Source organism: Microcaecilia unicolor, chromosome 10 (assembly GCF_901765095.1).
Source record: "Microcaecilia unicolor chromosome 10, aMicUni1.1, whole genome shotgun sequence".
Classification (NCBI taxonomy): domain Eukaryota; kingdom Metazoa; phylum Chordata; class Amphibia; order Gymnophiona; family Siphonopidae; genus Microcaecilia; species Microcaecilia unicolor.
This window is the reverse complement of record NC_044040.1, coordinates 28,655,407-28,669,193: the sequence shown is the minus strand read 5'-3', so window position 1 is coordinate 28,669,193 and position 13,787 is coordinate 28,655,407. Positions and strand designations below refer to the sequence as shown.

Below are 13,787 nucleotides of genomic sequence, written 5' to 3'. Positions count from 1 at the left end.
GCAACTGAGGATAATTAATGGTTAGTCTGGCCTGAACACGAAAGGCTCCTAAAAGGTTAAGGAAATCTCAGGTTGTCACTCAAAAACACTAATGTGATCGGCAGTGAGTGTGGACTGTATAGGTGCTTTGGTTTCAATTTTGAGCCATAGGGAACACAAATTCTGGCTGTTTGAGTTGCTGAATGGCCAGAATTTTTGCATCTCAAGTGGAGAAGGATTTGGGATGGATTGTGGGGCAGAAGAAAAAGTTAAGTTGCTTAAATGCCCAATTGCTGACCACGTGTAACTTTAAATGGTGCTTCCCAAACTTTTTGCCAGTGACACCATTGTATAGCATAAAACATTCCCACAATCCTAGCAAGAGGGTTTGAGAGAGAGAAATATAAAGTACAAGGTGGACAAGAGTTTTAAGAAATTTCAAGAGAATGTGGAGTAGGTTGAAACAAAGGTAATGAGGACATGAGAGAGGTTTTTATGAAGTTAGAGTAGGGTGAGAGAGAAATGTTATGAATAGGGAGAAAATAAAGGTAACAGAACAAAAGGACTAGACCAGTGGTTCCCAAACCTAGTCCTGGAGGCACCCCAGCCAGTCAGGTTTTCAGGATATCCACAATGAATGTTCATGAGAGAGATTTTGCATACACTGCCTCCACTGTATAGAAATCTCTCTCATGAATATTCATTGTGGATATCCTGAAACCTGACTGGCTGGGGTGCCTCCAGGACCAGGTTTGGGAACCACTGGACTAGACAAATGAGTGATAATGTGGTGTTTATTAATGTATGAATGGCACTGTGCTCCCTCATGCATGGGTATCAGCAATAATGGGGGGTTGGCTGCCTCCCCAGCACCCTGACTCACCTCAGTTTGGGGGGAGAGGAAGGGTATCCCACCCCAGTCATCCAGCCCAACCTCCCTCCTCAAATTGGGTAAATTGGCAGCTCTGCTAATTTACAAACTGAGCGTTTTTCAAAAAGTGGCCCCTCAGTTTTAGAAAGTCTTAAATTTCTCCTATTTAAGTCATGGATATGCAGAATGAATATCACAAAACTACTTTAAAATGGTTACAGCTGGATTTTATCATTGCTATTGATATAGCATAATATTTTGTCCAGTGCCGTAGCGAGGGCGGCTGCCACCCGGGGCGGTTCGCCACTGCGCACCCACCCCCCAGGTGCAGCACGACGCCCCCCCCCCCCCCCCCCCCGGGTGCAGCATGGCGCACCCCCCCCCCCCCCCCCCCACGGTGCATCTCCCCCCACGGGTGCAGCACGGTGCACCCTCCCTCCCCGGAGTGCATTCTTACCAGTGACGTAGGAAAGAGGGCGGGAGGGAGGACCGGTTCGCCCCGAGTGCATGTCACTGGGAGCTGCGTCGGCTCTGCTGGTTCCCTGCTCTCTCTGCCCCGGAACAGGAAGTAACCTGTTCCGGGGCAGAGGGAGCAGGGAACCAGCGGAGCTGACACCCCCCCAGCGGCGTGCACCCGGGGTGGACCGCCCCCCCCCTTCCTACACCACTGATTTTGTCCAAGCTGTCAAGTTAATTAATTCCATGAGGGAGACTATTTGGCCAGTACTGGGTTTGAACTGACATGCCCAATGCTGTGTGCAATTTGTAGCCCTTCATTCTAGCCATTGAAATCAGTGCTGCTACTCTCATTCCACTCGATACTGACTTAACCAGCTGTCCGCAAATATTCAGTGGGGGATAGCTGGCTATCTCCCGCTGAATATTCACGGTCAGCCAGGAGCGTAGCCAGACAACAAATTTTGGGTGGGCCTAGGCAAGAAGTGGGTGGGCACCAAGTGTTCTCTCTCCCCCCCCCCCCCCAAAAAAAAATATATATATCTCAGCTATACTTCTTTCCACCTTGGCAGTCTGCAGCAGGCACACGCTGAAAACTGAGCATGCACAGGTGCCAGTATCATGGAGAGTATCATTTTCATTACCATCAGGGGGAAGTCTTCAGCTGACGGAGCTTGGGATCCTCACTAGCTTCCACTAAACGTGTGCTACTGCTGGGTGGGCCTTAGCTCTTAAGCGAATGGGACCCAGCCCACCCGGGCCCATCTGTGGCTACGCCACTGCGGTCAACGCATAGAGGGAGGTTCTATATATGATGTCTAAAAAATCGGCGTGGAAATCAGTGCCGATTAAACGTATTATATAAGCGGCACCTAGATTTAGGCACGGTATATAGAATACTCTTAGTTGATATCTCAGTGCCTAAGACTACACACCTCCATTTACACCAATGAAACGTGGCATAAATCCTGCCACATAGATTTAGGCGCACTGGGCCATATTCTATAAGTGTGTGTGTAAACTTCGGAACACCCAGAAAATACCCATTTCCCCACTTTTTGGAAGCTTGAGTTAGAAGTTAGGCGCACTGCATTATAGAATGCACTTAGCAAGTTGTGTGCGTAAATTCTAACTATTGCCAATTAGTGCTCATTATTGATTGTTAAGAACTGTTATCAATGCTGATTAGCTTGTTAAGCCAATTAAGTTATATGCGTTGTTATAGAATACGCTTGGATTTTGGCGTGGATCTCTAGGCACACTATATAGAATCCGGGGGATAGTGGCTAACCAGCTGTATTTTGTGATATAGCCGGCTAGCTGCAAATATTCAAATCAAGGCCCTAGGCATTTACCTAGTTTGCCTATGCTTTAATCCTGCCCCAGCTGGACAGATTTAAATTTCTAATTCTGTTCCGCTTACTTGAGGCCTAGACAAGATGTCACAGCCTGCCATTCCAGGTTATTCTGCCAGAAATAAAGCCTGGGTATCAGATGTAAAAAAGGGCTGAATCAGCACAAGTTTGAAACTTGTGAACAGAGATGAAAATTGAAGTCAAGGTAGAGGACTTGAAGACTGGCATCACTGCTCACAAGTTTCAAGCTTGTGTCCACTCGCTCCCTTTTGTTGCATCTACCTCAGCTCTGCAGTGTCTTTTCAGATGCTGGCCGGCTATGTTTTGTGGCCAAATCAGGATGTGTAAATATCAAGCCTATCTTTGGCCGCTATGAACGTAACTGGCCAGCGCTGAATATTGACTTAGCTGGCTAAGTTTATAGCAGTCAAAAATAAACCGGATATTCAGTGCCGGTCACTGGAAATGGCCCGGCGTTGGATATCCAGGGTCACCGCTAACTGCGGGAGTTAGCCGGGCTGCCTCCCACGGTCTGAATATCAGCCCCATACCCCCGGATTCTATATAGTGCGCTTAGATGTAGGTGCTGAAATCGGCGCAGATTCTATAACACATTCACGCAACTTAATTGGCTTAACAAGCTAATGAGCGCTGATAACAGCACTTAAGCAATAATGAGCACTAATTGGCACTGATTAGAATTTAGGTGCACAAGTCGCTAAGCATATTCTATGACGATGTGCGGAGGCAAAAAGATGCATGGTTATGTGTGGGGAAATGGGTGTTCCAAAATTTAGGTGCCTAGTTATAGAATATGGCCCAGGGCTCCTAAATCTACGCACTGAGATTTACACCGGGTTTTCGTTGGCATAAATGGATGCACAGCGCTGAAATATCAACTAAGCATATTCTATCATCGGCGCCTAAATCTAGGCGCTGATTGTGGAATACGCTTCGTCGGCTCTGATTTCAGTGACAATTCTTTAGGTGCCATATATAGAATCTCCTCCATAATGCCTTAGGATGGGATTTTCAGAATTCTAGGAGTAGGTTAAAATCTCCCTCCTGGAACTGGGTAACTTGGCAGCTGTGGAACCTGCATATTTGTCTTTGCTCCCCATAGAGTATGAGTAATATTTTTTTTCCTGCAGCTTGCAAGAAGAAAAAGAAATACTGGAGCGGGAATATGAAAGAATCCCCAACCTTGCAGTAAGTATGAAATTTATGTTACTGCTGTTTGATTGTTTCTATAGAGACCTGAATGAAGTAATGTGATAGTGTTAATTCACGTGGAGGGGCATAATTGAACAAAAACGTCTATCTCCATGGGCGTTTATCTCTGAGAACGGGTCCGTGAAGGGGCGGGACCGAACCGTATTTTCAAAAAAAATAGACGTCCATGTTTTATTCGACAATTTGTGAGCTGGGCGTTTTTGTTTTTCAGTGATAATGGAAAATGAAAGTGCCCAGCTCAAAAACGAATAAATCCAAGGCATTTGTTCGTGGGAGGGGCCAGGAATCGTAGTGCACTGGTCCCCCTCACATGCCAGGACACCAACCGGGCACCCTAGGCGGCACTTTTACAAAAACAAAAAAAAAGGTAAAAGAGCTCCCAGGTGCATAGCACCCTTCCCTTGGGTGTTGAGCCCCCCAAATCCCCCTCAAAACCCACCGCCCACAAGTCTACACCATTACTATAGCCCTAAGGGGTGAAGGGGGGCACCTACATGTGGGTACAGTGGGTTTGGGGGGTGGTTTGGAGGGCTCCCATTTACCAGCACAAGTGTAACAGGTGGAGGGGGATGGGCCTGGGTCCACCTGCCTGAAGTCCACTGCACCCCCTAATAACTGCTCCAGTGACCTGCATACTGCTGCCAGGGAGGTGGGTATGACATTTAAGGGTGAAAATAAAAAGTTGTGAAACGGCATATTTTGTGGTGGGAGGGGGTTTGTGACCACTGGGGGAGTCAGGGGAGGTCATCCCCGATTCCCTCCAGTGGTCATCTGGTCATTTAGGGCACGTTTTGGGGCCTTATTCGTGGAAAAACAGGGTCCAGGAAAAGTGCCCTAAATTCTCGCTAAAAACGCATATTTTTCTTCCATTATCGGCGAAAGGCACCCATCTCTGATCGCCCGATAACCACGCCCCAGTTCCGCCTTCACCACGCCTTCGACACACCCCATCAACTTTGTCCGCATCCGCGACGGAGTGCAGTTGAAAACTTCCACATTCGGCTTTCGATTATACCGCTTTATTCGTTTTTGTGAGATAAACGTCTATCTCCCGATTTGGATCGCAATATAGACGTTTTTCTTTTTCAATTATAAGCTGGATAGGGGCCCTTTTACTAAAGCTTATCGTGTGCTAAATGCTGCGTGTCCTATTTTATATGGGCCATGTGGCACTTAGCACATGCTAAGCTTTAGTAAAAAGGCCCCTTAAATATTTAGGAACAGACATTAGAGAACAAGTTGTGACTATTTTTTCATTGGATCAGTGCCAGGTTAGCACAGAACATGGAAGTAAAGGTTAAAAACTTTTAAGATAAGGCATTATCTTTTCATTGAACAAATGTCATTCATTTCTAAGCATGCTTTCAGGAGTTAACAATCCCTTTCTAAGTCATCAATGATTCACATATTATGTTAACACAACATCATCTTTTGCTCAGACCTGTTCACAGAAGCCTAGGGCAGGGGTAGGCAACTCCGGTCCTCGAGAGCCGCAGGCAGGTCAGGTTTTCAGGATATCCACAATGAATATGCAGGAGATAGATTTGCAAGCACTGCCTCCATGGTATGCAAATCTATCTCCCGCATATTCATTGTGGATATCCTGAAAACCTAACCTGCCTGCGGCTCTTGAGGACCGGAGTTGCCTACCCCTGGCCTAGGGTGACAGCTTCCAAGTTACCCAGATTGAGGAAGGAGATTTTCATGCCAGCCCTGGTCCTTATGCATTATGGGACTTGCAGCACTGATTTCAATGGGTAGAATCAGAGACTTCAAATATCAACTGCTTTAGGATGCAAATTCAAAGCCAGGACTGGCCATCTTGGCAGCTCTGAAGCAACATAAGCACTAGAAAATCTGCTGCTGCCATCTGGTTTCAAGAACAAGCTAATTGGAGGTTAAATATGTAAATTAGAGGGACAGTGAGCTTTTAAACGTATATCCACCTATGCTTTTAAGTGCATTCACTTTCTCTTAGCAATGTCTAGGACCACATGTGCTCTCTTCCAACTTCTCCCCATGTCCTACGACAAGTTGAATACAGCTGTGAGGGGTGCAGACAGCATTATCGTGAGCACTTTCAGAATCTGTTGGGTCCCAGGGTCTTATCTGCTCTCATTTATTTGTGTAAGTGCTTTGAGTATTGCATTTGTATAGGTCACCTTCGTAAAGACATTGACGTTTAGAGAAGAGCTAGTGAAATGATACTGGGCTTGCAACATAAACCCTACGAAAGGAAGGCTAGAGACACTCAAAGGAGATCTTTTTAGAAGGCTTGTATGGCATTTACGTGGACAAATGTCCTACACATTGATGCAGTGATATTAGAAAACTACTATTTACACATGTACTACTGAAGTGTACACGATTTCAAAGGGGATGTGTTGTGGGTATGGTGTAGGTGGACCTGAAAATAAGCATGCATACTTTACAAATTCTAAAAATCAGCATTTACACCTGCTCCAAGACAGATATAATTATCAGCTAACTGTTCATTTGTACCTGTGGTTTGTAGAACTAGTTGAGGGGGACAATTGTGCTTATCTCTCTGGTGTTAAAAATCACCTTTAAATTCCAAAAAATGTAGAGTTTCCTAGTTCCAGTCCTTAATTGGGTCCCCTTCAGTCTCTAGTTTTGTAAAATCTGCCATTATATATATAGGTTGCAAATTTTCACTTACACATTGAAATCCCTGTGTGATGCTGCTCTTAGTTTGAATGTGTTCATTTCTAAAACGACTTCTCCCAGTATAGGCACCAACATTTTAAAATGATTGGAGGTGCCAGATACAATATTAACTACCGTAGCTTGCTCAGTACTGGAGGTGCTCATCACCACTGCACTCACAGAGCTGGTTCTGTGGTTCCCAGTACACATGTTGCAAAGTAAGAGGGGGAGTTATCATCATGTTATTTTACTGTTAACCCCAGTTATTAAAAACTAGGTCTCATTGCATAAAATGGAACCTGTGCTAATTAGCACGAGTTAGTGGTAAAATAACTTCTTACAAGCCTAGTTATCAATGTGGGTTACTATTAAAACATATACAGTGGGGGAAATAAGTATTTGATCCCTTGCTGATTTTGTAAGTTTGCCCACTGACAAAGACATGAGCAGCCCATAATTGAAGGGTAGGTTATTGGTAACAGTGAGAGATAGCACATCACAAATTAAATCCGGAAAATCACATTGTGGAAAGTATATGAATTTATTTGCATTCTGCAGAGGGAAATAAGTATTTGATCCCCCACCAACCAGTAAGAGATCTGGCCCCTACAGACCAGGTAGATGCTCCAAATCAACTCGTTACCTGCATGACAGACAGCTGTCGGCAATGGTCACCTGTATGAAAGACACCTGTCCACAGACTCAGTGAATCAGTCAGACTCTAACCTCTACAAAATGGCCAAGAGCAAGGAGCTGTCTAAGGATGTCAGGGACAAGATCATACACCTGCACAAGGCTGGAATGGGCTACAAAACCATCAGTAAGACGCTGGGCGAGAAGGAGACAACTGTTGGTGCCATAGTAAGAAAATGGAAGAAGTACAAAATGACTGTCAATCGACAAAGATCTGGGGCTCCACGCAAAATCTCACCTCGTGGGGTATCCTTGATCATGAGGAAGGTTAGAAATCAGCCTACAACTACAAGGGGGGAACTTGTCAATGATCTCAAGGCAGCTGGGACCACTGTCACCACGAAAACCATTGGTAACACATTACGACATAACGGATTGCAATCCTGCAGTGCCCGCAAGGTCCCCCTGCTCCGGAAGGCACATGTGACGGCCCGTCTGAAGTTTGCCAGTGAACACCTGGATGATGCCGAGAGTGATTGGGAGAAGGTGCTGTGGTCAGATGAGACAAAAATTGAGCTCTTTGGCATGAACTCAACTCGCCGTGTTTGGAGGAAGAGAAATGCTGCCTATGACCCAAAGAACACCGTCCCCACTGTCAAGCATGGAGGTGGAAATGTTATGTTTTGGGGGTGTTTCTCTGCTAAGGGCACAGGACTACTTCACCGCATCAATGGGAGAATGGATGGGGCCATGTACCGTACAATTCTGAGTGACAACCTCCTTCCCTCCGCCAGGGCCTTAAAAATGGGTCGTGGCTGGGTCTTCCAGCACGACAATGACCCAAAACATACAGCCAAGGCAACAAAGGAGTGGCTCAGGAAGAAGCACATTAGGGTCATGGAGTGGCCTAGCCAGTCACCAGACCTTAATCCCATTGAAAACTTATGGAGGGAGCTGAAGCTGCGAGTTGCCAAGCGACAGCCCAGAACTCTTAATGATTTAGAGATGATCTGCAAAGAGGAGTGGACCAAAATTCCTCCTGACATGTGTGCAAACCTCATCATCAACTACAGAAGACGTCTGACCGCTGTGCTTGCCAACAAGGGTTTTGCCACCAAGTATTAGGTCTTGTTTGCCAGAGGGATTAAATACTTATTTCCCTCTGCAGAATGCAAATAAATTCATATACTTTCCACAATGTGATTTTCCGGATTTAATTTGTGATGTGCTATCTCTCACTGTTACCAATAACCTACCCTTCAATTATGGGCTGCTCATGTCTTTGTCAGTGGGCAAACTTACAAAATCAGCAAGGGATCAAATACTTATTTCCCCCACTGTAATTTAACCACTATCTTATACTATTTTAGCACAAGTCCCATTTGATACGATAAGATTTAGTTACTAATAACTGGAGTTAACAGTAAAATACACAACAGTAGCCCAGGTTGATAACTCCCTTCCTTAACGGTAGCCCAAGTTAATAATTTCCCCTCCTTAACAGTATGTTGGATAGAGGGAAGGGACTGATTATTGGGGAGAGAAAGAAGGAGAGGGTGAAGGGGAAAGGACCCATGGTGAACAAAAGAAGATGGAAGGAGAGGACTGGGAATGTAGGTATGAGAGAGGTCGGATCCTGGATGTTGAGAGCAGAAAGATATCCATGATATTAATATGAGGAGGAAAGTAATGGGAAAAAGAAGAGAGAATGCTGGAGAAAGAGGACAAGCAAAGAGAAGGATGAAGAAAGGGGAACAGCAGGCAAAGAGGAGACAGGAAAGAAGAGAAGCAGATGAAGAGAGCAAAAAGAAGGAATGAATAAGTGAAAGTGTTAGAGTGTCTACTCTGAAGGAAAGAGATAAAAAGGAGAGAAAGAAGTCAAACATAAAAAAAGATACTAGGAGAGAAAGAAAACAAAAGGGGAAAAGGAACGAGACCAGAAAAAGAGATGAGATGCTGTGCCAGAAAGTGAAGCCAAAGACACCAAAGGTTGGAAACTATTCGAAAGAGAATAGTAATAATTCATCTGTGTAAAATATCCTGGAACCCAGTTCAAAGCCTTTGACTGGCACATTTCTCCCACACAGAATTTACATGTTGATAACATCTGCAGTTTGTTGGCTGATTAAACATTTTCTGGTTCATAATTACTTAACTTGTATTTAGGACATACCTGGCTGCACTGAAGCTTTTGTACTGAACTTGATATATTTAGCGTTTAATGCAATTTTTTAAAAAGTGCTTTTGGATATATGTCCTACTGGTTCACTGCCAAATAAACTGCTTGCCCTGACTGGCATTATAGGGAACAAGTACCCCACATTCACCCACCAGAAATTTGGAAGCCTTTCTCTAACACTGCTTCATGTGTACATGGTATTCTCAATCTCATAAAGCTATTGTTGGGTCAGGTAGCACCAGCCGTGCTGACATAAGCATACTCTTGAACTGGTCAGTAGATGTGGCTTTTGCCGTTTATGATGTCTGAGACTCCTTGGAGGCAATTCTACAACTGGGCGCCAAAGTTAGGCAGGTAGATGCAGCTCGTTGAGCGTTAATTCCATAACAGCGTCTGGTGTTTACATTCCGTTATAGAATACTAGCGTAAATTAGCATCTACAATTAGATGCGCCCACTTTTGCCATGTCAATAGCAGGCATACATCTTCACACCTAAATGTGCCACTTTAGTGAGTAATTTACGGTATTTTTTATGTTATGTGCATAAGTGGGAGCTCCTTCTTATGCTCCACCCACATGTGTGCACACTTGCTGTTACATGCTAAGGGCCAGATTCTATAAATGACACAGAAAATTCAGCATCAATAAAATTCAATGCGCAATTCTATTCTCTAAAGGGCACTTTGGGATGAGCACTCCTTATAGAATAGTGTTGAGTGCCAAATTCGGTGCTCAACTTTGGGCACAGGGACTTATGCAAGCTGAAAACTGGTATGAATCCTAGTACACAAATTGCGCACAGATCTCCGCTATTCTGTAACACTGTGCACAGCTTTTGTGAATGACACTGACCCGCCCATGCCCCTCTCATGGCCACATCACCTTTTGAGTTGCACGCGATCCAATTTAGGCACCCAAAATTACAGAATAGCGCATAGCCTGATCAGGGTCCAAATCATAATTAGAGCCAGTAATTAAATCATTGGAGCCCATCAACTAACTATCTTGGGCGACCATCTTGGATCTGTGCCTAAGTTTGGCCACCCAAATTTGGGTGACCTTTATAGAATCCGGGGATAAGCGAATTGGGTGCCTAAATTCACATAGTGCTAGTGTTCTAGGATTTTAGCGCGCAAACGATGCTTCCATTTAGATGCCAAAGTTATAGAATGAGGAGGCTTTCCTTCTAGGGTCCATGAACATTGCTTCCACAGCAGCCCTAGCCTTGACTAGTTGAAGGAGTTGGGCTGAGGAATCTGAACTGGGTCCGTCCCACGATTTGGCAATAATTGGCACCAATGTTACAGTCTCACAAAGAAGCCAAAAATATTCACAGTTTGGCCCGAACAGATATTTTTAGCAGTTGCATTGACCTTTCTTCCTTATGGTTGCCTTGCTTACATATTGCAAAATCTTTTTAGCACAAAATTTGCAACAAGTATACAAGAAGAGTCAGCTTTCCAAGACCCACAGCTGTGTCATTAATCAAGAAACTTACATCACTTGTTATGCTGTGCAGGGAATTCCTTTACTTTAAGTTATGGTAAGTACAAGATATGCTGTTTAGTAATAACTGGCTTTCATTTTAAAGGAACTTGAAAAGAAGGCCAAAATGCTGAAAGATACCTGTGAAGACCTGCGTAAAGAGAGTTCCCAAAGAAAGCTGGAAATCAAGGCATTAAAGGAAGACTTGGAGTTTAAGCAGAAGCAGGTCCTAAAAGAACAAGAGGAGCTGAAGATAGTACTAGAGGAACAGAATTCTCTAAAAGTAACAGGAAAATAAGTAAATATATGTTGTGGATGGATGTGTGTATTTGCACCATTAAGTAAAAGTGACAGGAAAATAAGCAGATATATGTTGTGGATGGATGTGAGTATTTGTACTATTATGTGTTGTTACAGGCAACGAAGATCAAAACTGGTATGCAGTGGAACCCAGTTATTAATCTCTTTAAAGTGGTGTCAAATAGTACTTTCAAAAAACTATAGTTCTGTGAAGTGCATTGAGCTTTAAGAAGGGAAAAAGCCTCTGAAGCCAACCCAACCTCCAACCCAGATGAATGTTTTCAAAAACAAGGGTTGAGGAAAATCAATGGGTTATTTCTCGTCACTGGCATAAAAAACCCTTAGATTCTATAGTACAAAATGCTAAGTTTCACAGAACTGACTGTAGATGGAGCCACAATAAGAAGTGAAAGACTACTTAACTTGACTTAAACCTCAAAGTGCAGGTAAGCAAACAGTGTGGTCGGTCCCTCACACCGACTTTGACCAGAGTTTCGCTGTAGATAGCTGTCTCAAGGCATGGGTGACCAGAAAACTTAGACACGTTCAATCTTCCTATGGGATACATCTACAGTCAGTTCTGTGAAGCTTAGCATTTTGTACTATAGAATCTAAGGGGTTTTTTTTATGCCAGTGATGAGAAATAACCCATTGATTTTCCTCAACCCTTGTTTTTGAAAAAATTCATCTAGGTTGGAGGTTGGGTTGGCTTTAGAGGCTTTTTCCCTTCTTAAAGCTCAATGCACTTCACAGCAGGGGCGTATCTGCGTGGGGCCACAGGGGCCTGGGCCCCCGCAGATTTCGCCCTGGACCCCCCTACCATCGACCCTCTCCACCTCCCCCTCCCTCACGCCCGCCACCAACCCGTCGCCGATCTTTGCTGGCGGGGGACCCCAAGCCCCCGCCAGCCGAAGTCCTCTCTTCCGTGCAGGATGCAAGTTGCAACGCTTCCTGTTCTTCTGAGTCTGACGTCCTGCACGTACAACGTGCAGGACGTCAGACTCAGAATTTGGAACTCAGTCTGACGTCCTGCGCGTTGTACGTGCAGGACGTCAGACTCAGAAGAACAGGAAGCATTGCAACTTGCAGCCTGCATGGAAGAGAGGACCTCGGCTGGCGGGGGGTTGGGGTCCCCCGCCAGCAAAGGTAAGTGACAGCAGCGGGGGAGGGTTGGCGGCGGCGGGAGGGGTGAAGAGTGTCATTGTTGGTGAGGGGGGGGTCTGGCAGTGGCGGGGGGGGGTCCGAAAATGGGGGGTGGATCGGTGGCGCCGGGGGGGCTAAAATGTGCCCCCTCCCTCTGGCTCTGGCCCCCCCTACCGCCAGAGTCCAGATACGCCCCTGCTTCACAGAACTATAGTTTTTTGAGAGTACGATTTGCCACCACTTTAGAGACATTGTTGTGTTGTTTAGTATTAATACTCTCTACTCCTTCTTGTGTAGGGTTACCATATGGCTCCAGAAAAAGGAGGACGGATTGAGCCAGCCGGGTTTTACTTCCATTGCTTTCAAGCAATGGAAGTAAAACCCGGCTGGCTCAATCCGTCCTCCTTTTCCTGGAGCCATATGGTAACCCTATTCTTGTGATATATATACCCAGTTATTAATAACACACAAACAGCTTTAAAGTGTGATATCAAGGTAGCACGTTAGCAACTCTAGCTGTAAATGTGTTAAAACAGCAGGAAACACTATTAATATATATCATTTTCAAGTAGGACCAAAGTTACTTGCTTTTGATTAAGTAGGTTCTTGTATTTGTTACCTTTGTGACAGTGACTAGTAAAATGCTAATAGCTTTCAAGTACGGTTGCAAAGTGAACACTTGATCACGACTCTCAGTTCAGACACTTCCTTTAGTAAAGGCCTTGACAAATTTTGTTTCAATCTAGGAGCCTGCCCAAAATATAAGAGCCAGCCACTGAGACCTCTCACCCTTTGCCAATCTCCCATTGTCCCAACCAAAGTTCAAGAGCAGGGGGAGAAGGGAATCTTCTGAGGTCTGCCACAGCTTTTTCATGGTCTAATTTAGTAAAATTGTTTTCACATTCTGTTTCCATGAGCAGTTAATGTACCACTGCATAGCTATGGCAGAAGCCAGCAGCCTGTCTTTCTCAGGAATGCTGTCAGCAGTCTACCAGCACCATCCCCCCCCCCCCCCACACACACACGCACAATCTCCCCAATAGCTGCGCCAGAGTTGATTGTCTCTTTGGTTCATTTATCAGCTGTGGTACGGGTCTCCACCAGTTGCCCTTCTCTCTCTTACCCCCCCCCCCCCCCCACTACCCTGCCCTCCCTCAGCCACCACTCTTTCTCTTCCCTCCCATCCTTCCTTAGCTGCTTCTCACATTCCTCCAGTCATCCCTTGGTCTCATTTTCTCTTTTATCCCTCCACCCTGTCCTCATCTCCCCATTTTCCTCACCTTTGTCTCCCTTCACTATTCCCCAGTTTCAAGTCCACCCTTCTGATCATCCCCTCTGTCCACCTCAGTAATCTCCCTCTCTCAAATCCAGAGCCTTAGTCACAAAATTTTATTGATTAATTCAATAAGGAGCCTCAGTATTCCAACCCAGCCTCCCTCCCCCCCACCTCCCCACCCCACCCTCTTTTCTTGTATCTACTTTTTG

General features: G+C 45.1%; 1 protein-coding gene across 1 annotated transcript in view; it reads left to right on the top strand.

Annotated features, from left to right (window-relative positions):
* CCDC146 (coiled-coil domain containing 146) overlaps positions 1-13,787 on the top strand; it is a 221,081-nt gene that overhangs the window by 135,873 nt on the left and 71,421 nt on the right. The window contains exons 5-6 of the mRNA XM_030216395.1: positions 3,813-3,870; positions 10,966-11,142. Coding sequence (XP_030072255.1) covers positions 3,813-3,870; positions 10,966-11,142 — 235 coding nt within the window. The remainder of the gene's footprint in view (positions 1-3,812; positions 3,871-10,965; positions 11,143-13,787) is intronic.